This window comes from Silurus aristotelis (genome assembly GCF_946808225.1).
Source record: "Silurus aristotelis genome assembly, chromosome: 23".
NCBI classification, from domain to species: domain Eukaryota; kingdom Metazoa; phylum Chordata; class Actinopteri; order Siluriformes; family Siluridae; genus Silurus; species Silurus aristotelis.
The window spans coordinates 1226353-1251352 of record NC_139596.1 but is presented as its reverse complement, the minus strand read 5'-3'; the positions used below and the strand labels follow the sequence as shown (position 1 = coordinate 1251352).

Below are 25000 nucleotides of genomic sequence, written 5' to 3'. Positions count from 1 at the left end.
CCATGGAAAACAACTGTGGTGGATGACCAAAGAACTATTTCCCTGGTGAAGAAAACACCCTTCACAACAGTTGGCCAGATCAAGAACACTCTCCAGGAGGTAGGTGTATGTGTGTCAAAGTCAACAATCAAGAGAAGACTTCACCAGCGTGAATACAGAGGGTTCACCAAAGGATGTAAACCATTGGTGAGCCTCAAAAACAGAAAGACCAGATTAGAGTTTGCCAAACAACATCTAAAAAAGCCTCCACAGTTCTGGAACAACATCCTATGGACAGATGAGACCAAGATCAACTTGTACCAAAATGATGGGAAGAGAAGAGTATGGAGAAGGAAAGGAACTGCTCATGATCCTAAGCATACCACCTCATCAGTGAAGCATGGTGGTGGTAGTGTCATGGTGTGGGCATGTATGGCTGCCAATGGAACTGGTTCTCTTGTATTTATTGATGATGTGACTGCTGACAAAAGCAGCAGAATGAATTCTGAAGTGTTTCGGGCAATATTATCTGCTCATATTCAGCCAAATGCTTCAGAACTCATTGGATGGCAATTCACTGTGCAGATGGACAATGACCCAAAGCATACTGCAAAAGCAACTGTTGCAAACTGTTGTAATTCCTACACCGTTCACCTGATTTGGATATTAATGCCCTCAAATTAAAGCTGACAGTCTGCAGTTAAAGCACAACTTGTTCGTTTCATTTCAAATCCATTGTGGTGGTGTATAGAGCCAAAAATGTAAGAATTGTGTCTATGTCTCAAAATGTATGGACCTGACTGTAAGTCTATGTCAAGTTTCATCAATGCTATGGACATTTGCATTCATGTCTTTGTTTTTAGTACCACGTTTGTTTTTGTTCATGTAATGTCTCCGCACTACTTTATGTTTCATTCACTAATGAAATAAAATCTAACCCGCAAGCCTTTAATGAAAGTGTGACATTCGAATCTCAGGGTTGTTTTTTTTTTGGAGTCTTGCGCTATGAATTGTAATTTAAACAAAACGATTTAAAATGTTGGTTATTGTATTTACAGAGACACATTCTCTGCAGTACCACTACACCGCGCTCACGCCCAGACATGCTGGTTCAGAGTTCACTGCTGTGGGTCTTCTGGATGAAAAGCAGTATATGTCCTACAGTAGCAGTCACAAGAGACTGATCCCAGATAATTGGATCAAAAATATTATGAGCGAAAATTACTGGAAGGATGAGGCACAGAACATGCAGAGCAATCAGTACAGATTTAACAGTACATTCAAAACAGTACGGGAGCAGTTTAATCACAGCAGGGGTAAGAATAAACACATTTCTATTTTTAGAATTTTTTTTATAATATGATATGATTTCACATCATGCTTCTTCTTCTTCTTCTTCTTCTTTCGGCTTCTCCCATTAGGGGGCGCCACAGCGGATCATCCGTCTCCATACCCCCTGTTCCCATCTGCCTCTTTCAAGCCAACTACCTACATGTCTTCCATCACCACATCCATAAACCTCCTCCTTGGCCTTCCTCTTTTCCTCCTTCCTGGTGGCTCCATCCTCAGCATTCTCCTACTGATATACCCCATGTCCCTCCTCTGCACATGTCCAAACCATCTCAATCTCGACTCCCTCACCTTGTCTTCAAAACGTCCTACATGTGCTGTCCCTCTAATAAACAAATTTTTTTATCCTGTCCATCGTCGTCACTCTCAACGAAAACCTCAACATCTTCAGCTCTGCTACCTCCAGCTCCACCTCCTGTCTTCTACGCAATGCCACTGTCTCTAATCCATAAAACATCTCAGGTCTCACCACAGTCCTATAAACTTTTCCTTTCACTCTCACAGATACTCTTCTATCACAAACTGATATCACAAGCTGTTGCTCACAGATGGTCACCTCTTCTCTCAGCCTGGCTTCCACTACTCTTTCCCATAACTTCATGGTGTGACGGATCAACTTAATTTCCCTGTAGTTACTGCAGGTCTGCAAAACTCCCTTATTCTTAAAGATCAGTACCAGGACACTTCTTCTTCATTCCTCAGGCATTTTCTCACCTTTCAAAATCCTGTTTAAAAATCTGGTTAAAAACTCCGCTGCATCTCTCCTTAACATCTCCATGCTTCTGGTTCTACCGACTTCCCACTCTTCATCCTCTTAATCACTGCTTTCACGTCCTCTTTACTAATCCTATCCACTTTCTGCTTCAGCATCTCCATACCACCCAACCTTCTCTCTCTCTCATTTTCCTCGTTCATCAGCTGCTCAAAATACTCTCTCCATCTTCTCAACACACTCTCCTCACTAGTCAACACATTTCCATCTCCATCCTTTATTGCTCTAACCTGCAGCACATCCTTCCGAGCTCGGTTCCTCTGCCTGGCTAATCGCTACAAATCCTTTTCTCCTTCCTTGTTGTACAACTTCTCATACAGCTCCTCGTATGCCTTTTCCTTGGCTTTCACCACATCCCTCTTCACCTGCTGCTGCATCTCCTTCCTACCTTCCTACTCCTGCTTACTTTGCTCATCACTCTGTCGATCCCAACCTCTTTCTCCTTCTGCTCTCCTGCACCTCCTCATTCCACCACAACGTCTCTTTGTCTATCTTTCTATTTCCAGAAGTCACACCAAGTACCTTTCTATCTGTCTTCCTTATCACTTCTGCAGTAGTTGCACAATCATCCTCTTCACCACCACTGACTAAAGTGTAATATGTGATATTTAGAGGTTTTTTTTGTGTTTATCTCTTTAAAAGGTGACACACTACAGAGGATGTACGGCTGTGATATTATTAATGGCGGCATCACTAGAGGATACAATCAGTACGGTTTTGATGGAGAAGATTTCATCAGTCTGGATCTGGAAACTGGAACCTGGATTGCAGTTAAACCTGAAGCTCTGATCCTCAAACGCAACTGGGAGTCTAATGGTTACACTAAATACTGGAAGAGCTTCCTGGAGCATGACTGTATTTTTTTGTTACATACATTTGTGAATTATGGCAGAAAGACTGTGGAGAGAAAAGGTAAACTGTGTGTTCTTCTCTGATACTGTAACACACTAATAACAAAAAAATGATCCTTTATTACATATTAATTATATTCATCATGAACTACAGTTTTCATCACAACCAGAGTGTAAATCATTTCTACACAATAAATGCTGCAGTCTTTAATGTGTAAACCTCCATCTTTATAACCTTCTACATCACACACACCTTTCACACATTTATTGATATTTCTAGCACGTTAAACTGTCATTTATGTTCTTTTATTTGTTGATCAAATACATTTCTATTTAATTATTTTGAAGAAACACCAGATCTTCTTCATCAATAAAAAAAACTGTTTTCCTTCTTATTTAAATGACTTAATCTTACAGTGTAGTTTAATATTTATGTCTTTGTGTCTCTGCAGATCGTCCTGAAATGTCACTGTTCCAAACAGAAGCTTCTTCTCCAGAGGTGGTGTGTCATGCTACAGGTTTCTACCCCAAAGCACTGAATATCTCCTGGAAGAAGGACGGAGAGGACGTGTATGAAGACGTGGAGCTCAGAGAGACGTTACCCAACCAGGATGGAAGCTTCCAGAAGAGAAGCATTTTGAAAGTCTCAGCTGAGGAGCTGCAGAAACACACCTACACCTGTGTGATTGAGCACAACAGCTTGGAGAAGGATTTAGTGCTGCCTGTGAGCGAGAGACGAATCCTGAGAGGTCGGAGAAACACTTTCCTATAAATCTACACATTTACAGAGTAAACACTGATTTACTGATGCAGCAGATAATAAACACTCTGTGATGATTTAACAGGTGGAGGATCAGATGGAGGATCAGATGGAGGATCAGGTGGAGGACTGATTGGGATCATCGTTGGTGTCATCATGGCTCTCGTTGTTCTTGTTGCTGTTGTTGCTGGAATTGTGATCTGGAAGAAGAAGAAGAACTCTGGTGAGTGGACTTCACAAATGTGAAGTTTTCAGAGAACAGATTATAAATAAAATATTATTTAAATATTTTAAATAGTTTAAACATTTATTTAAATTATTAAATTATATAGTTAAATTTTTTAATATAAATATTATCAAATATTTATGTAATATTTTACCTGTTTTTAAACACAGCAATAATCTTATTCTGACTAAACCTGGTGCACAGATTTAATAATAACTCTGTGTCCATCATCTGTGTTTCAGGTTTTAAACCTGTTCCACCCAAACCCTGTTAGTGATTTAGGTGCTTTCCTAATCAGAAGCCGTGGATGAACTCTGAAGTCCGTCTCCTGTTGAAAGCAACATAATGCAGAGGACTAGAACAGAGCCAGGGCCAACCTGAAAAAGGGCATTAGGAGAGCATACATACAAACTCCATATAGAAGAGAACATCTTTCACCCCAAACACATGTGGAAGACCAACGATTTTCACCCAATTGCACCCATATTGTTATGAAGTGCTTGAGAATCTGAATCACCTCACTGCAGGGAGACCACCTTCACTGGACCCACACTGGTCTGCCTATCGCCCGAACAGGTTGACAGAAGATGCAGTTTCCACGGCTCTTCAGCCCTCACCTACCTGGATAAAAACAACACCTACATCAGAATGCCGTACATTGACTTTAGTTCTTTGTTCAATACAGTCCCCCACTCTGTACTGATCACTAAGCTCAGGGTATCTTGCAGATGGATTCTGGACCACAGGTTTCTTTTCTCAGCCCAATTACCCCCAACTGTGCTCCTCTTCATAACTCCAACGTCGATGACACCACAGTGGTCGGCCAGATAAGCAACAACAACGAATTGGCCGACAGGGAAAAGATCCGAAGACTGACAGTGTGTTGTGCCACCAACAACCTGACCCTCAATGCCATTAAGACTAAAGAGCTCATCGTAGACTTTCTGAAATCTAACAGCAGGAGACACTTCCCAGTCTACATAAATGGAACTGAGGTAGCGAGGGTGTCCACTTTTAAGTTCTATGGGAGTTCACATCTCTGAGGATCTCTCCTGGCACCAGAACACTTCAGCTCTGGTTAGGAAGTCACAGCAATACCTTTACTTTCTTGAGCAGTCTGACCAACTCCATCACTGTATAGTACGGAGGCTCTACTGTTGTGAACGTAAAGCCCCACAAAGGGTGAATAAAAATCCCCTAACGCATCACTGGCACCGAACTACTTGTCTATCTACATAAAGTTTACTGTACATTCTGTATATATATATATATATATATATATATATATATATATATATATATATATATATATATATATATATTTCATTATTTGCTGCAATATCACAATATCAATAACACACATCCTTTACTTAAGTAGAAGTACAGATCCTCATGTTTTAAAATACTCGGGTAAAAGTTGAAGTACTGATTATACTTTTTTACTCAAGTGAAAGTAAAGAAGCTCTGACATGTACTTCAGTAAAAAGTAGTTATAACTTCTACCTGTTTTAGCTGTTAACTGGACCTCACATTATGATAGATAGATAGATAGATAGATAGATAGATAGATAGATAGATAGATAGACAGACAGACAGACAGACAGACAGACAGACAGACAGACAGACAGACAGACAGACAGACAGATAGATAGATAGATAGATAGATAGATAGATAGATAGATAGATAGATGTGATAGCCTAGTGGGTTATGTCAGGGTCCCCACGAGGATGAGAGTTTGATTCCTGCTCGAGCTGGTGGTTGCTGTGTTGGTAAATAAAACTTCTGGATCTTGTCCACTCAAATAAAAACATTTCAATTCTGTCTTTTCTGTGTTGGATTAATTTCTTGATTTCCTGATCTTTAATGAAAGATAACTCCACCAAAAAAAAAAAAAGGCACTTCTGTGGTAGCTCAATGGGTTAAGGCTTGTGCCTGAACATGGTCCTTGATATAGTCCACGCTGGTGATAAGGTTTTAAAGCCAGTCCTACATGCCTTCTTTCTTACTGCGCTGGCATGAAACAAAGTATAAACCCTCCAAAAAGCACACATGCTTTTCAGCAGTGGTCGCTCAGTGGTTTAAGGCTTGTGCCTCATCTAAACATGCATCCCAGTCTGATCTGTTCCATGGTTCAGTGGGTTGAGGTTGGTGCCTCGCTGAAGTCCTAGACTTAACACTCAACAAACACTCATTACTCATCCCAGCCCATTCCACCATCATTTATTTATACTCTACCGTACGACACTGTTTACATGCTGTTTTTTGCACCTTTGACTCTATTATACCGTTTACATGCTGTTTTTTGCACCTCTTGACTGCTGCTGTTTTTTGCACTACACTGTGTCTGTTTATATTCACTCCTGGGTATTGTTTTTACACTTCTCCTCATACAGTACTGTATATTCAGAGTATACAGTAGGTTTACTAGTTGGCGCTATCTCAGGTTTTGTGTCTTGTCTTGTGTTTTCTTGTGTTTTCTGTCTGCACTGTCTGTCTGTATTGTTTTTTGTCTGCACTGTTTGCACTAGGTTGCACCGATGCACTTTATGTAGCTTGTTGTTGTTTAGTGTAGCACCAGGGTTCCGGAGAAACGTTGTCTCGTTTCTACTGCGTACTGTGTACCACTGTGTATAGTAGAAATGACAATAAAAGCCTCTTGACTTGACTTGACTTGACTTGACTTGACGGTGAGGATCAGGGTTTGAATCCTGCTTTCTGCCTGCTAGTTGCGATGTAGGTTATGTTCCTGCTTCCTAAATCTTTCTTTAGCTTTATATTCTTGTGTTGATGGTTTAAAGGTAGATAGACCTGCTCTCTGACATGAAACAAAGTATGAACCCTCCAAAAAGCACACATGCTTTTCAGCAGTGGTCACTCAGTGGTTTAAGGCTTGTGCCTCATCTAAACATGCTTCCCAGTCTGATCTCTTCCATGGTTCATTGGATTAAGGCTGGTGCCTTGCTGATGGTAAAGATCAGGGTTTGAATCCTGCTAGTTGTGATGTAGTTTATGTTCCTGCTTCCTAAATCTTTCTTTAGCTTTATATTCTTGTGTTGATGGTTTAAAGGTAGATAGACCTGCTCTAAACAAACTTTCTGGCCTGTCTTCCCTGATGGTTTAGTGGATTAAATCAATTGTCTTGCTTTTGGTGGGGTTCAGGGTTCGAATCCTGCTTTCTTCCTGCCAGTCACGATCAGGATTCACTTCCTACATCTTTCTTTAGCGATATGTTTTTGTTTTTAATGGGTTGAAAAGAAAGATAGACCTGCTCTAAACAAGCTTCCTAGTCTGTCCTCACCAATGGTTCAATGGGTTAACGTTGGTGTCTCGCTGGTGGTGGGGATCATGGTTCGAATCCTGCTTTCTTCCTGTTATTTATAATGTGGGTTCAACTTGTGCTACTTACATTTGTATTCGCTTCCTATATCTTTCTTTAGCGTAAAATTCTTGTGTTGATGGTTTGAAAAGAAAGATAGACCCTCTCTAATCAAGCTTCCCATCCTGTTTATTCCTAATGGCTTAGTGGGTTAAGGCTGGTACTTTGCTAATGTTGGTGGTGGGGGTTCAAACCTGGCTTTCTGTCTGCTAGTTATGAGGTAGGTTAAATTCCTGATTCCTACATCTTCATATTTTTGGTTTGATGGGTTAAAAAGAAAGATAGACCTGCTCTAAACAAGCTTCCCAGCTTGTCCTTCATGATGGTTCAGTGGGTTGATGCTGGTGCCTTGCTAATGGCGTGAATCAGGGTTTGAATCCTGCTTTGTCGCTGCTATTCTCGATATGGGTTTGCTTCCTATGTCTGTCTTTAGCATTATATTCTTGTGTTGATGGTTTGAAAGAAAAGATAGACCTGCTATAAACAATCATTGCAGCCTGTCCTTCCTGATGGTTCAGTGGGTTAAGACTGGTATTTTGCTGTTGGTGGGGTTCAGGGTTCGAATCCTGCTTTCTGTGTTTCTGTCTGGTCTGAATTTCTTGCTTTGAAGCATGAAATGAAGGATAAACCCCCCCAAAAAAGAAGGTGAGTTGTGGGACTTGATGGCTTTGTGGTAAAAGCCTTGCCTCTGAGCTAAGAGGTTGCTGGTTCAAATCTGGCTTGTCCCCACACTGGGTGAGTTGTGTGGAAATTGGTGTGTTGTGAGCCATGGGGTGGTTGACTGTGAAGATTTGCTGGGTCATAGCCTCAGGTAAAGTGAGGGTTGTGGTTTTGCATGGGGGGAGAAAAATGATTTTGTATAATATTATCCTTCCAGGAGCCTAAGTCGAAACTTTTTTGGACGTTTTTGCTTCATAACCCCCTGTTTTCAGCTTCTCAGATGCCGGGGGGGCAGATGCCCATATTTTGCCCCCCCGTTTCAGGATATGCCTTCTGATACCATCCACATTCAACCTTCCACGCAGCCATTTCTGACACCTCCACTGTAACCGTAACCTCCACCGTAACCTTCCACACTCTTTACTTTGAGCCCTGGCCGGGGTTTGAACCGGCAACCTCTTAGCCCAGAGGCAAAGCTCTTCCAATTGAGCCACAGGATCTCCTGCAAGAGTCTGATTTTTAGGACCTTTTTTGGTTCTTTTATAAAACTTTTTAAACAATTTAAAGGAATGCTAAGCAGTAGGAATCGAACCGGGTGAGTCAGACAGCAGCAACCACTTCACTGACCATTACACCAACACAGGAGAGGCAAACACGCCTTTGCTTATTGGACTCTTGGCTTTTCTATAGTTTGGAAACCACTGTTTTCTCTTAGATCATGATGGTAGAGGGTCAAAACTTCTCCTTCCTGTACATTCTCTTAGTAACCGGAAGTCTATGAGAGGTGACTCAGGTACAAGAATCACATCTCCAACACCTGCACCACTGATATACCATGATTGACCAGCAACCATGACCTTTCATTGTTCTGTTTTTAAAAACTTCTTATAATGTTCAATATGAAACTAGAGGTAAGAATCAAACCAGAAAAATCAGAGACCAAGACATTAACCGCTACACCACCACCGGACAGGGAGCAACGGGTTTGCTTATTGGACTTTTGTCTTCAAGAGTCTAAAAAAGATACGAGTGGTGCTTTTTCTTTTTTCTCTGTTCACGGCGGTAGCATTTAGACCGCATTTAAGGCATTGGGCAGAGGCTCTTTTCCAGTGTAACCCACAACCAAACAAACGAGGGCTATGGGCCTGGCACGAGCGCAAAGTGGCAGATTGCTACTGTTGGGATTGAAACTTGTGACCTTTTGACCCAGAGACCAAAGCCTTAACTACCAAGCTACTACCACCACCCTATGAGAAATGACTCAACTGTACAAGAACCACAAGTCCAGCACCTGCACCACTAAGGTAATTCTTGTACCATGATAAAACACGGTCAACCAAAGACTCTCTTGTCTACGCTCAGGAGCCTTGGTATCCGTGGAGCAGCATGGAAATGGTTTGCTTCCTACCTGGAAGATCGCTCATACCAGGTAACATTGAGGGGGTTCACATCTGCTGGTCATTCCAGCACCATTTTACCTCAGGGACCTCGTCACACCTCGCACTGCACCACGCTGTCGGAGATCCTCCAGCACTGCTTGACTGGTACCACCTTCTCTCAGGATGAGAGGTAAGTATACTTCAAGGCTCTTCTCTCTTCTGGCACCAGGGTGCTGGAATGAACATCCCCTAGATGTATGAACAGCGGAGTCTCTGGCTTTCTTCAAACGACAGTTGTAGACCTACCTCTTCCTAAAACACTTAAACTTTTGTTTTTTTGGCAGGTTTTTGCAGAATTCTTCCCTAGAGATGCAAAACTAAGTCAATACTTTTTTGGATGTTTTCACCTTCTCAGACGCCAGGGGGGCAGATGCTCGGATATTGCCCCCCTGCTTCAGGATACGCCCTCCAAAATCTTTGACATTCAACCTTCCACGCAGCCATTTCTGACACCTTCCCCAGATCAGTCTCCGGAACCTTCCGCACTCTTAACCTCAACCCTGGCCAGGGCTTGAACCATCAACCGCTCAACCCAGAGGCAAAGCTCTTCCAATTGAGCTACAGGATCACCTTCTGGAAGCCTATTTTTAGGACCTTTTATAGTTCTTTATTAAAACTTTTTAAACAATTTAAAGGAAAGCTAAGTGGTAGGAATCAAACAGGGTGAAGCAGATAGCAGAGATCGCATCACTAACCACTACACTACCACAGGGGTGGCAAACAAGGCTTTGCTTATTGGACTCTTGGTTTTTCTATAGTTCAAAACACAAAACTTTGTTAGACATGTAAATAAGCAGGAAAGACAGAGACAAGGACAAAGAGACACAGACACAGCTTTAGAAAGAGTGAGAAACAAATAGAGAGACAGCAAGAGAGAGACATATACAGTGAGACAGAGACATTTACTAAAAGAGACACAGAGACAATTAGATAGAAAAAAATAGAGAGACAAAGATAGCGAGATATAGCCACTTCCTGTTGGAAGTCATTAAGTTATGAGGACAGTTAATGAGGTGATACCGGAGAATCTGCACCTCTTCAAATCAAGTCAGGAAGCTTATATATATATATATATATATATATATATATATATATATATATATATATATATATATATATATATATATATATATATATATATATATATATATATATATATATGTGTATAAAATTATAGACATTTTACAGATTTAAATGATGTATTGTTTTTATCTGTACGATCAATAAAGACAGTAATTTAAGTTTGTGTCGCCATTATGAGGGAAAAACCCTCAAAACGCCACCTAGAGGGTTAATTGTGTGAATCATGGCGGATTTTGGTGTTTGATTTGAGACTTGGTGCAGAAATAAAACAAAAGTTTACTGATTAAAAATATTTTTATCTGGAGTTTATTTATTTATTTTATATCCAAGTAAAGAAAGGACGCCGTGGATGAATGTCAATCAATTTTTTGCCGAAGGTTTTAATTTCGCCTAAAGATCCACATATAGAACACAAGCAGAGAAAAGATGATGATGATCAGGAATGTGTCTGTTCTCAGTCATGTTCTCATCACTGACTCCCTCTGTCTCATTCACGTTAACCCAAAACTTCTTACTGCCTTCTGCCTGCTGATTCGTAAACTAGTCTACATCTGTGGTAAATGAGAGTCATGACTTTATACACCAGCGGATTGAAAAAGCCGCGCAATGACAGGAAATCGGTTGTTCGGCTGAAATCGGCGCGCAGTGAAAATAAATAAAAATATTTCACCAAATCAATGGATTAAAACTAAAGTAATGGGTCTGTTTTGAAAATGTAAGAAGTAGAAAGTACAGATATTTGTGTAAAAATTTAATGAGTAAAATTAAAAAGTTAAAAATAAATAGTGGAGTAAAGTACTGATAACAGAAAAATCTACTTAAGTACAGTAACAAAGTATATTTGTACTCTGTTACTTCCCACCTCTGTATATATGTATATATATACATATTCATCTCAATCAATCATTGTGAAACCGTGTATTAAATACATTCAGTGCACATTTAACATTTATGAATCAGGCCCAATGTTTGGCGATGCACAAAACAAAAAATAGTCTCGTAGCCTCAAACCCGGGACCTCAGTACTAATAGGCGTGCCCCAATCAACTGCACCATGGGAACATTTCCAACGCAGCAGTTTTTTGGGGGGCATTTATCATTTATAAATGGCACAATTTTTGGCGAGGTGCAAAACCAAAATAAAAGCTAGCAGCCTCGAACCTGGATTTACAGCAGCATTGAGAGCAGGTACGCTCTAACACACTGCACCACAGTAACCTTCCAACAGCAGTAAAAAAAAATGGGGGGGGGGCACTTATAATTTACAAATCAGGCCCATTATTTGGCAGCTATGCCGTAACCCACTGCACCACAGGGACCTTTCAATACAGGCATTTGGGGGGGCATTTACTATTTATATATCAGGCCTAATGTTTGGCGACAAAAAAATCTCTGTCTGTCTGTCTGTCTGTCTGTCTGTCTGTCTGTCTGTCTGTCTATCTATCTATCTATCTATCTATCTATCTATCTATCTATCTATCTATTTATCCCCAGTAGCAATCTCTTAACAATCTTCCTTTTTTCCCCCAGAAATCCCAGCTGTCATGTGTATTTTGATGGCTTGTATGGGATTAGAGTCACAAAGAAAAATCATTTTAAGATTTATTTATTTGACATTTTTGCATTTATGATGTTTAATTCCCTACCTGTCAAGTTGCAGATTTTTGAGAAAGTGAAAGAATGGGATGGGAAATGTTCCTTATCAAACTGAAGACGAATCTCGAACGTCACTAATGAAGGAGAGTTTATGGCATCAGATCAACCAATGATGAACCAGTTCTCCAAAACAGGTCAAAGGTGAATCTTGTGAACTTTCAATTGGCAACAGAGCAAAACACAGAATTACAATTTCTGGATAAATGGATGAACAACCAATAAAAGAATAAACACTTGTACATTACAGTAAAAATGTGAATCCTGTCTGGTCTCTTGCAATCGATATAAATCAAATATGCAATCAAATAAATACATTTGTGCTGCTGAAATTCCACGATGCCGTAGAGAAGAAATTCAACTTGTGCATTTTTATTCACTGTGATCCAAACCATAGTTTATATCAAGACAAAGACATTACAAAAACATTACAAAATGACAAAGGAGCTTTTCATTCTGATGGGAATGAGATGTTCACTGACACAAATACTTACTTTTGAGAGATGAAATTATTTTGAGAACTTAAGTAATTTGATGTGTTTGTGCTGTTTGTACACATTGTTTTCAGAAATGCACTCACTGCTTTGCAAATATTAAGGATGATTCGAGAAATGCGCCAAAGCAACTGAGAAAAACTGAAATGTCGACTGAGAACGGATTGAGTTACAACAACCAGCCACTAGAGAGCATCAGAGACATTCTTGTTTCATATTTGACTTCATGTTCTGAAGTTCACACATGTATAGGGTCATGCATTTAAAGCCTTAGGGAACCTTTCAGGATCTTTAGTGTGGTCGACATTTTAAAGCTTTCTCTCTTTAATGAGCTTTAAAAGCATCAACAGAATCTCCTTGTATGAAAGTATAGCTCAAGAAAGCGCTACAAAACTGGTGTTTTAGTGAATGTGGAGGGAATCATGACCAGCCCCAAGTCAATTTTGGCACAGAAACGTCTTTCATCTGTAATAATGATCATCAATTGCATCATAATCCATCATCAAGCAGACCATCAAAAACAGTAGTAAACAGTAAAATGATGTACACACGTTACTGTGTGTAATGTCTGGCTGAAGAATAAACAACATGTGGATCCTCCATTGTATTTTGCCTTTTGAGTCTTGCAGCCTTCTTGGTTTTCATCTTTGAGAAGTTTAGCGCAGCGTAATTCACTGAGTCTGACTCAGGATCCTGCAGGAACACAAAGAACATTGCAGATGATTAAAATAACAGGAAAACCTGAAAACAGAAATCTCTTAGATGGTTTTATTGAGCTGGAGTGAGATTAAAAAAAAAAATCACTAATGTTTTCAAGGTGGAGTTAAACATGCTCTGCTCACATGGTGATCTAAAGAATGTAAAATCTGGAAATCTCAAGTCAATAATATTGATTTGATCTAGTTGATATTAGGAGTTCTTTCTTATAGGTACAGGATTATTGTTGTGTGTAGCACCAGGGTTCAGGAGGAACGTTGTTTTATTTCACTGTGTCAGATACTGTATATGGTTGAAATGACAATAAAAGCTTCTTGACTTGACTTGAGAACTAATTTGGGTCTGTGGGAGTCAGAATTCATGCTAATTTGATACAGGATCAAATACTTATTTCACTCCATTAAATATAAATAAATTTATAACCTTTATTTATTTTTTATGATATGTTTTTGTCTCTCTGCTAAAATAAACCTAGCTTAAAATTCTAGAAAAATTTCAGCAGGGGATCGAATAATTATATCCCCCACTGTATCTGCGCTAAGCAGCATAAAGACTAGTGTATGTACTTTGCTAGCTCATATTTACCTCAGTATCTTCTGCTTTAGGATCTGAAGCAAAACAACAGAAATATCATTATTATAATTATAATTATTATGATTATTAAATTTATTATAGGAATAATATTTGACCTCCATGTGTGTTTCTGTGCTTCAGTAAGATGAAGATCAGGACACCGAGAAGAATCACAATCACTGAGCCAAACACCGCGGTCAGCACAAAGATCAGAGTCAAAGAGACCGAACCTGGAGGAAAACATCTGAGCTTTAAAACCACATCCTATTTTCTATCATCTACAATTTCATACAATGTCATAATTTTATAGCTGCATCAAACATTTAAAGAAACTTAGTGAGGACAAAAAGATCCCACCTGCTGCTACTGTTTCTCTGTCTGAGAGCTTCGAAAGTGTTTTAATTCCCCCTGAGAAATAAAACATTATTATTAATTTGTATCCTCAGTCACATTTATCAGCTTTTCCTCCAATTATTCACTTTGTAGAAATGTACCTTTCACTCTCAAGTAGTTCGTTTCATGAAATGTAATTCGCATCAGTTCCATGGAGCTGCAGTAATAAAGTCCTGTATCAGAGACGTTTACTGCAGTGATGGTGAGAGACGTGTTCTCGCCCTGAACAGATACCACCATGTGCTCACTTTCATTAAAGAAGTGACAGTTTTGTGATGGAGCTGAATTAAAAAACTGTTTACACCCAATAATAAGAGGAGCTGAACCACATGTGTGTTTAAACCAGTGTATAAAACCTGAAACAATCAGTTCATGTCGACACCAAATAGTGACATTATCTCCAACTTCTACCTCCAAAATTACAAAGCACAGAGGTTTGAGAACAAACCTGCAACACACACACACACACACACACACACACATACACACACACACACTACAATAATTACATATAATGTATGAGCTTTTTAAAAGTTCCTAAATATCAATGTGTCTCATTTATAACTTGAAGAAATAAATGTTTTCAGACACAGCCTCAGATCTCAAACCACAAGAAGTATTTTTTTTTTTTTTTTCATTTTTACTTAAAGACCTGTTTAATAAAGTAATAAATGATCTTATTAACACTCACCCATGACACAGAGAAACACAGGCAAAGCTACAAACCCAACCATCGTGTATCAGATGAGAGACTGCGAGGAAACGACCTGCTGTAGAACTGCTGGATTGTCTGGGTGAAGGAGGTGTGTTTCACCAGCACTTTATAACCTGAAAAATCAAAAACCAAAAAAAGTCTTTCTTCAATTTCAACATTTACACAGTTTTTCATATCTTTTAACATGAATTTCCCTGTTTATATTATTCAAATAATTTACTTTTAATAGACTTTCATTTCTTTATATTTTAACTATGCAGTGTATTAATTCATAATGATGAAGTGAATTGATTGTACTTCATAATTCGTCATTTCGAAGTAAACTTTGAGAGAAGTAAACTGTGTACCAAACATACTATATATCAGCTGTCATTTCATATGTAAGTTTTATATTTAATAATACAGGTAGGAGTTTTTTCTTGTTGTTTTTAATAACCAAACCAATATGTTCGAAAGTTGAAAACTGAAAATAGCATGAGAGAGGCCAGTGGTCAGGAGCAGATGAAGCATGGTTGTGGGTACGTATATATGCGAAAACTAGATGCATGACGTTTGTCGGTTCTGTGGTTGGAAAACAGACAAACCATATACCATGGACAGCTGCTACATGTGCAGAATCCTGTGGTTTCCGAAGTGGCTGATCTTCACAAAACACTTGACTACAGAAATGCAAAAACACCATCAATAATCCGATAGAGGTCTGCACTTGTCTGGTCCATGTCAGGTGTCAGGGTAGTGTGTGTTTTGCTAGTCTTGTGTATTTATACTAGCACATAAAATACAGCGTGTATCTGCACCTCCTTCACAATCATTTCAATAACAACTGAGCAGTTGTGCTGGGATTTGAGCTCAAAACCTTCTGATCAGAAATCCAATCTCTTAACCACTATTCCTCCACTGGAAACCAGGGACCACTGGCAGATCTTGGCAAACCTTTGTTATGTCCCAATATGGCATATAAAAGAAAAGGAAATATCCACCGTTTTATTCCCTGTGTAGTCGAAGATAAAGCAGATGGATCACGTCTCATCACATGAAGTGCTTTAACCAGTAAATAAAATGCTGCAGGTGATTTTTACTTCCTTTCCTGTGAAGCTGCACTTTTTTCCCCCTTGTGACAGGTAGAGTCGTGTGAAGACCAGCTATTTCACTAACCGCAAGTCAAATACATGCATTTCATTGTCTGAATATTTTTCCAACCACAGCACTGACACAGTTCTCTGAATCTCTTTTACACTGCAAAACTGCAGAAACGTATGAAACTCACACCCTGGGCTCTGACCACCGGATGTTTTCAGTCCTCATAGTTGAAATGTTGATCAGGGTGATCATTTATTAATTAATTATCTCTGCTCAGAAGCATATAAACAGATGAAAACGTTTCAAAGAGAATAATATATTTATGATTATATAGAATAGTTTTGACTCCTGAATCACTGAACTGGGTTTGTTTAATATTTTTAATGCAATAAAAATGATCGTGTTGTGTTCGGTATTTGGGAAAAGCCCTTCATCAAATCCTTTGTATTGGTCTGAACCCCACATATACATGTATAGAGTACAGTTAGTTGGATTAATAAACAACTAAGTTACATATAGTTAATATATATATATATACACACACAAACACACACACACACACACCCTCTATCTCTCTCAGTGTTTGTGGTGACATATCAACTTTCTCTGTCTCTTGTCTTGAACGCGATGGTTCCACGTGGTGCTCTGCTTGTGTTCCTCTCTGTTATCAGTAAGTGTTAATAATCTCATTTCTTTTAAAAACTCAATATTTAAAATGTACATTTAATACTTTAAAATTCAGAGTTATAATCCTGTCCTTTGTAACACATACAGATGTTTTTTTGAAATGATGAAATATGATTGATGTTGTGTAATGATTCAGAATTGTTCACATTTTTAACCAAAAATGCTTTTTCTATCCAAATATACGAGGGTCTGGTATTTCTTACAGATTTCTTATTTCATTACACGACCTTGTAGGGAAAATGAAACACAGAATGATCTCTACTTGGGAATGTGTTTAAAAGCTCAGTTGTCCTGATTTTCTTTTTAATTGTATGTGTGATGTGTAATAAAATGCAAAGGCACAAGCAACTGAATATATTTCAAATTATGACAAAAAAAAATGTGTGTGTGTGTGTGTGTGTGTGTGTGTGTGTGTGTGTGTGTGTGTGTGTGTGTGTGCGTGTGTGTGTGTGTGTGTGTGTATTGCAGGTTTACTCTCAGAGACTCTGTGTTCTTCAATTTTAGAGGCTGAAGTTGGAGATAATGCCACTATTTGGTGCAAACATGAGCTGAAACATACAGATAAAATGTTCTGGTTTAAACACACGAATGATTCGGTTCCACTTCTCCTCGGGTGTAAACAGATTAGAACGTCAGTTCCTTCACAAAACTGTTACTTTTTTACTGAAAGTAATCGCATCCTGACGTCTGTTCAGGGCGAGAACACGTCTCTCACCATCACTGCAGTGAACGTCTCTGATACAGGACTTTACTACTGCAGCTCCATTAGATTAGATCAAATCATCTTTGGGAACCCGACCTCTCTACGTGTCAAAGGTACATTTATATAAAGTGAGTAACTTTGAAGATTGAGATCATTAAGGTTATTAATAATGTAACATTTCTTCAGGTGGAAATAAAACATTTCCTAAGAGCCCACACATAGAAAAAGGTTTGTGTTTTTATTCTCTCAGACACGTCGCACCACAGACACAAACCTCAGTTTTATAATCAGAATATGATGCGGCTCTAATAATTAATAATTGATATATATTTATTTATTTCAGGCTCCTATGGTGGGTTCTTCATGCTGTCTGTGATGTCTGTGATTGTTTTCCTGCTCTGTGGCCTGATCTTCTTTATTCAGAATCATAGAAAAATACACACAGGTAAAGTATTGTGCTAACAACTACTACAACAACAATAAAAAAAATTAATAAAATAAATAAATAAATAAATAATAATAATAACATTTTGTTGTTGCAGGTGCTAAAGCAAAAGACAATGAGGTAAATCTGACACTAAAAACTTAAAACCAATAAACAAAATGACAAAAGTCAGAGGTTAATATTTATTTCTTGAGCTGTTTTTTCTTCAGAGAAATTATTTAATTATTATAATTATTTTACTAATATTTCTCCAGGGTGCCAATAGTTTTAACACATTTAAATTGCTTAGGTGACTCAAACAAACTAATACTCTGAAGACGTCTGTAATCAATATCCATTTGACAAAATTGTGTTATATTTCCATCAGTATAACAGAATTAAAATGACTTCTGCTTTACAGAACTGGAAGAAGAAAACCAGAAGGACGCAGGAGGAACTGCATTATTCATATGTAAGATTTTCTTCTGTCACTCAGTAGAACCTCAGTGTCACACGTCCCTGTTACAGGAATCATATTGTACAGTTACAGAAGACACACAAGTTTTTTTTTTGCGTATTGGTTTGTTTGTTTGCTCCATGTTTTTTGATTTAATTTGCATTAAAAAACAATACATTTATAATGTAATAGTTAAATAATTACAAATAGTTTAATCAGTCAGTAAACATCAGAATTTCATAAAAACCTGTAATTTTAAACCTCACACTGATCATTTTTTTTTACTTTTTTTTTTATTTTTTATTTTTTTATAAATGAAGTGTGTTGGCTACTTGTTAGCAGCTTTATTAAAACATATTGACATATAATCCATTTTGATGATCAGTTATGAGTGGTGATAAAATGTTTGGTGAAATAATAAATAAATAAATAAATAAATAAATAAATAAATAAATAAATAAATAAATAAATAAATAAATTCTTTATTTGTGTGGGGGGGGTTTCTCCTTACCTGTTAGTGGGATTTCTGGGCGTGGTGACTTCCACACAGTCTGTCTATTCGTGGTGATATAGTGGTACATAGTGACAGCCTCATATCCTTTTTTTGGTTTTAGCCTTGCCCTGTACTTGTTCTTTAGATATGCCAGTGTGAAAAACCGCTCTCACAAATATATGTAGTTGGAAAGGGTAATAGACACTGCAATGCTTTTACTGTAAGCTCTGGAAATTCTGTCTGGCAACTTATCCAGAACTTCAGAAGGGGTTGTGTATCATACATATGCCTCCTGACAGTCTGTGGACATCTCTATGAGCTGATCCTCTTCTACAGTAGTTAAGCTTGAACCTGCTGCTGCATCATCACTGAATGGGAGCAGGATCCATTTGCTGTCACAGCGCCACTCATCAGAATCATTGAAGTACTTTTGGAATTGAACCACAAGCTTCCTCAAATGCTCACGCACAATGTCTTTAATGTCAGTGCTGTCAGAATATTCCTCAACTGAAGGGAACATAGCCATGTTACCACTCTCCACTCATTCTATCCATCTTGACATTTTTTTAACAAATGCCTCTAGTTTTTCGTATAGCTGCAGGACGTTTGAATCTCTTCCATGAATGAGTACGTATATGACGCAAAACACAACGTTAGCAAAGCGTAGGCCTGATAGGTGCAAAGCTAGCCTATCCTGTGTCAGTTTGAATATTTTAGATATTCTCATTAAATTCAGTTTTCCCACTAATGTGCAAATATTCTGGAAATGTTTGGAAAAATAAATTGTGGAAAAAAAGTGATTTTAATAGTGAAAATATGTAGGCTGTCTCGGACCACATGCAATGCCGCCACGGACCACCAGGGGGCCGCCGACCACCGGTTGAAAACCCCTGCACTATATCTTTAATCGCATTGAATTGGATCCACCCCCCCCCCCCCCCCCCAAAAAAAAAAAAGGAATCGATTCACTGAGTACACACTGAAAAATAAAAAATCAACTCAAAACCTTTAATTATTTGAGTCAAATTAAAACCTAGCAGGCGATTTATCCGATTCAGAACACAATTTTAAAGAGTCAAATGAAAATATTAGAGTCGACGCACTTGCTCAGGACGCCAATAGACACAGAGTTAACTTAAACTCGCGGAGTCGATTCACTGACTCGGGACACTATTTGATACAGTATCAAACCAAAACTTCGGAGTCGATTTACTGATTCGGGACATTGTTTAATACAGAGTCAAGCCAAAACCTTGGAGTCGATTCACTGATTCGGGACATTGTTTGATACAGATTCAAGCCAAAACCTTGGAGTCGACTCACTGATTTAGGACGCTGTTTAAAAGAGTCGAAACCTTAAGAGTCGACTCACTGATTTCAATCCAAACAATGGATTCAGGTTTATAAATGCACAAATGAATGTAGTAATTATTACTTAATGGTTACAATTTACAAATAAGTAAATATACATTTATTCAATTAATTTAAACTGGCTCTTCTGACTAATTATATACAATAAATAGCCGAAAGTATGTGGACATCCCACACTTATATGCATTTCTTTTCCCAGCTTGCATCACTGCACACTGTACGCAAGAGGGCGCTTTTGGGCTCACTACCTGCTTTTCTTTACTGCGATCATAAATTGGTGCAACAGTCAAATAAATCCGTGTTTTATCTACAGTTTTGTGGGGTTCCATTGCTTTTTTTCATCAAACAGATTCTACTTCATCCCATCACTCCAGCGCTGCTCTGAGCTCCCTACTGCCCCCTACTGGGAACAATCCTCAATAATAAAAAAAATAAAAATAATAATAATAATAATAATAATAATAATAATAATAATAATGTACAGCTAATTTTTTTTATGTATTTATTTTATTTCAGAATTCCATTAATGAATGCAGCCTTACTTATTTTTTTTATATCAAATCATCAAAGTCACATGACATTTTTCATATAAAAGAATGATTATCTGGTCAGTACAACAATATATAAAGATAAAAAAAATATTGAAATATTTACAAGGTGAAAATGAACAACGTGCTGCGCTTACAGGAGTCTAAAGATATTTAATATTTCTGGTTATTGTCACAATAAATAAATCCCTGTAACCAGTACAACCTGAAAATATTGTCTTTTCTCAAAAGCATTTAATATTTTCATTGATATTATATTTATGTTTTATTGATATATTAATGTTTGGCTTTTTCCTGACTGCATATTTATAATTTATGACCAAATAACATCCAGATAGTCTCCAGACAGATCCCTGAGGAAGAACGCTGCAAAATGGATCACGTGATTATACAACAAAAACCTATAATATGGTTTTCTATAATCTGAATGATCTGGACTCCTGATCCTGATCTCGTTCTGCTTCCAGATGTTCTGTTCTGATCCGATCGAGTTCTGTGTTTTTTATTGATCAAGGTCCTGATGAAGTACTGTTTCAGTCCCGTCGTGTGTGAAGGTACTGTTATAGTGTCAGGACCAGATGTTTGCTCCAGTGCTTGTGGAGATGGAAGTGGACGCAGATGTTCTACAGTAAGTAGAAATAACATTTCCTGTGGTTCAGCTCCAGATTTAGTTGAAACTGTTCCTCTGCTTCAGGGGTTCCGCCATCTCCACCACGTGTTCTCTGGATCGGGGACCTCGATTCAGCTCCACTATTCGAGGAACCACCGTGGACCAGCGATCTGTAACACCGACACACACGCGTGATGTTACGCTCAATGAACCAGGAAGGTGGAGATTGTGGTTTCAATCTATTTCTTGATCTGGATGTAAAGCATGCACTCAACTGAATCCATTTAAAAAAATGTGTGTGTGTGTGTGTGTGTGTGTGTGTGTGTGTGTGTGTGAACCCCACCTCGTCGCAGTCGTTTGGTGTTGTTGTGACCCTGTTCGTGTTGCTCTTTTTGTCCTGGATCCTCGTTAATGATTCCCAGATTGTGGTTCCAGTCCGACCATTTCACCTCGTCCACCCTGGAGGAATAAACACAATCCTCTGCTTTTTCTCTCTTCATGGGGACCTTCATCCACATTATCATGACTGTACTGAATTCATGCTCTGCTTTAAACCAGTTTTTATACATTGTATTAATGACCTCCATCACACCACATTCCTGACCGTACGTGTTTCTACGTGTACTAGACTTCAGCTTCTGGTAGCTGCTTCCTCAGAAGATGTGGTCCATTCAGACTCACACTTCATAAGGAGGAGGGAGATGAAATGATCTCTGATGGTGTGTCAGGTTTGTGATCAAACCGAAAGCCCGGTACCGAAGCGGTTCAGTACGAATACGTGCACGTTTACACTCCTAGTGATCAGTAGTAACGATAATCATTCAGTCGTACCGGAAGCACCAGCGCTTATCAGGAGTCCCGTCCCAGTTCTTTCCCACCGTCACCATTTCCCCCACACGGAACTTTTTGCGCAGACACGTGGGTAAAGATCGCTCGATGTCCAGGATCGTTGTAGCCCACTGAAGACCACACAGAGAAACCATGTCTGACATCATTCATCTATAAAATAACTACAAGAATCAAGTGTTTGCTAATTGTGTATGAATTTTTTTGAAATGCTTCCAGATTGTCCAGGAGTCGGAGTTCACCTGCAGCTTCCACATCTGCTTGCTCTGCTTGGACACCTTGGTGACGGTCTGACCCATGAGGGCGATCAGCATGTTGAGCAGGAGCACAAAGGAGACCACGATGTAGGTGACTGCGAGGATGAGGCACACCTCAGGGTACTGCATCCCCTTGACCATATCTTCCAGGTTCCCCAGGCCGATGGTGAGCTTGAAGAGCTCCAGCAGGACGGTGCTGAACGCCGCCGGGTCTCTGCAGAACGACTTATTGGTGGCGTCCCACGGCAGTTTGGTGCTGTTCGCGGGACACGGATTGAGCAGAGACACCAGACCTGATGGAGGAGAGAAGGTTGAGCATGCATGACTGTGTGAAAACAGATGTAATTTATCACTTATGCACATGCGTGATTATATCCTGACCTGAAGCATAGCCGATCATGAAGAGCACGTAGACCAGCAGGAAGCGGAACAGATCTTTAAACAGAATCTATAATAAACACACCGTGAGTGACCACGTCATCGACATTATTTCCAAACTTTATAAGTTTAACCTTCATGAATGTTGATTTTTACACTTAAGTATATTTTTCTATTCAGAGCTGCAGCTTCTACCACATTTATTATTGAGCACCTTCAGCTCCCCCTGGAGGCCAATCTGGGTGAGTTCGGCCCACAGTTTGAGACGATTGCCCAGTGTCAGTTTGAGCTCTATGGTGCATTTTAATGCGGAAAAATAAAAAAAAAACATAACGATTACAGTGCAGTTCAGCATCTTTGATGCTTGAACTCCTGAACATCCGATAATGATTTTATTAAAAGCCACATTACATTTTTGCAGTGAAACTCTTATGTGCTGGATTTTCTCCTCCATAGCACCAGGAAGCACCTCACCTGAACTCCCAACTCTAGAATGTGAGTCCTGGGACAGTTATTGGACAGATATTTTGTTGTGTATGACCTCGCACAAGTATGTGCACATGATTAAAAGGACTGTGTGTGTGTGTGTGTGTGTGTGTGTGTGTGTGTGTGTGTGTGTGTGTGTGTTCGTACCTTCTGGATCATGATGCTGTAGGTGCCTGTGAGTTTGAAGCCTCTGGTAAAATACAGTGTGTTCATCCACCCTAACACCAGCGCACACACCATCACCGTCACGTAGGCCTGAATCCCCGCCAGGTACAGAGACACCGACACCAGCACCAGCACTGAGTACATAAAACTACACACACACACACACACACACACACACACACACACACACACTCATATGTAACTATGTGTCTCTATAAATATTTGAATATGTAAAAGTTAAGCTAAAAGTTTGTGGACACCCGACCATTAAATTTATATGTTCTCATTCCTGTTTCCACATTTTATCCCATTTGCTGTTATCAAAACCTCCACTCTTCTGGGAAGATGTTCCACTAGATTCTTTTGGAGATTTGTGTCAGGTAGTGATGTAGGTATGAAGATGTGGAGGCCTGGGGTGCAGTCAGTGTTCACATTCATCCCAAAAGTGTTCGATAGTGTTTATAGCTTAATATCAGGCTACTCAAGATCTTTCACACACTTCCAGATCTTCATGGCTTTGTGCACAGGAACACTGTCACGTTTTGGGTCTCCTTGTTCAAGTGAAGGGAAAATTTCATGCTATTGCAAGACACGTGTGTGTGCCTGTGTGTAAGTCTGGAAAAGTCTGTGTTTTGGCCACACTGTTACTGTGTGTGTGTGTTAAATTCTTACTAGAGGAGTTGAAACGATCCGTCGATAAATAACGAGGTCACGGACGGCATTCTTTTCAGCAACAAATCCTTTATCTGAGAGAGAACAGAAAGTTTACAGGCAATAAACAACAAATAAAAACTACAATATTAAAAATTTACCTCAGAAATCTCATTTTAATAGAATATACAGAGCATCTACTGAGCGTGTCAGTGTGTGTGTGTGTGTGTGTGTGTGTGTGTGTGTGTGTGTGAGTGTGAGTGTGTGTGTGTGTGTGTGTGTGTGTGTGTGTGTGTGTGTGAGAGACTCACATTACTTATGAAGAAAAAGAGTCCAGAGCTGAGGGTGATGAGTTCTCCTGCCAGACGCAGTTTGTCCTCCGTCGTTACGTATGAATACGGAGGCTGAGGAGGGATTTAACAGTTTACACACACACACACACACACACACACACACACACACACAGGTGTATGATGAGTATGCAGTGTGTGAGGCGACGGTACTCACCATGCCATCAGAGGGACGATTGTAGGCGACGAGTGTGAAGATGATCATGGTGATGAGGTACGACACCACGCTGATGTAAAACGTCACGGCCGCAAATTTTTGCCATTTCTCCCTCAGCAGCTCGTTAATCGGCTCCACGGCCAACATCTCGTGCCGGTTCTGCACAAACCAGAGCACGGGTACAGGAGTATGAGTGATATCATCTCCCAGAATTCCTTTCTGATTAAGTCTCAGCTCTGCTTTAGATGCTAAACTCAAATAAACATCAATCTGCTGATCTTCTCATCTCCATTTC

General features: G+C 39.2%; 4 protein-coding genes across 7 annotated transcripts in view; 2 read left to right on the top strand and 2 right to left on the bottom strand.

The window, feature by feature from the left end:
* LOC310718631 (uncharacterized protein) overlaps positions 1–5158 on the top strand; it is a 51109-nt gene extending 45951 nt beyond the window's left edge. The window contains exons 10-12 of the mRNA XM_083527543.1: positions 3405–3701; positions 3798–3935; positions 4181–5158. Of these exons, the coding sequence (XP_083383669.1) occupies positions 3405–3701; positions 3798–3935; positions 4181–4212 (467 nt within the window). The 3' untranslated portion in view covers positions 4213–5158. The remainder of the gene's footprint in view (positions 1–3404; positions 3702–3797; positions 3936–4180) is intronic.
* Positions 5159–12225: 7067 nt separating this feature from the next.
* LOC310718446 (uncharacterized protein) lies at positions 12226–14769 on the bottom strand. The gene is made up of 5 exons (XM_083527278.1): positions 14429–14769; positions 14292–14342; positions 14051–14164; positions 13947–13969; positions 12226–13337 (listed from the first exon to the last, which is right to left on the bottom strand). The coding sequence occupies exons 1-5, from the start codon at positions 14565–14567 to the stop codon at positions 13197–13199; spliced, it is 468 nt and encodes a 155-aa protein (XP_083383404.1). The 5' UTR covers positions 14568–14769; the 3' UTR covers positions 12226–13196.
* Positions 14770–16744: 1975 nt separating this feature from the next.
* LOC310718435 (uncharacterized protein) lies at positions 16745–18799 on the top strand. The gene is made up of 6 exons (XM_083527270.1): positions 16745–16792; positions 17278–17625; positions 17699–17740; positions 17856–17957; positions 18055–18077; positions 18358–18799. Exons 1-6 carry the CDS (start codon positions 16750–16752, stop codon positions 18433–18435), a joined length of 636 nt encoding a protein of 211 aa, XP_083383396.1. The 5' UTR covers positions 16745–16749; the 3' UTR covers positions 18436–18799.
* A 1946-nt stretch (positions 18800–20745) lies between these two features.
* trpv4 (transient receptor potential cation channel, subfamily V, member 4) overlaps positions 20746–25000 on the bottom strand; it is a 17568-nt gene continuing 13313 nt past the window's right edge. For all 4 annotated transcript variants that reach the window (XM_083527199.1, XM_083527202.1, XM_083527201.1 and 1 more), the window contains 9 exons: positions 24706–24864; positions 24510–24602; positions 24220–24293; positions 23530–23695; positions 22900–22966; positions 22504–22811; positions 22247–22374; positions 21759–21874; positions 20746–21585 (listed from right to left, as the gene is read on the bottom strand). In XM_083527199.1, the coding sequence (XP_083383325.1) occupies positions 21473–21585; positions 21759–21874; positions 22247–22374; positions 22504–22811; positions 22900–22966; positions 23530–23695; positions 24220–24293; positions 24510–24602; positions 24706–24864 (1224 nt within the window). In that variant the 3' untranslated portion in view covers positions 20746–21472. The remainder of the gene's footprint in view (positions 21586–21758; positions 21875–22246; positions 22375–22503; positions 22812–22899; positions 22967–23529; positions 23696–24219; positions 24294–24509; positions 24603–24705; positions 24865–25000) is intronic.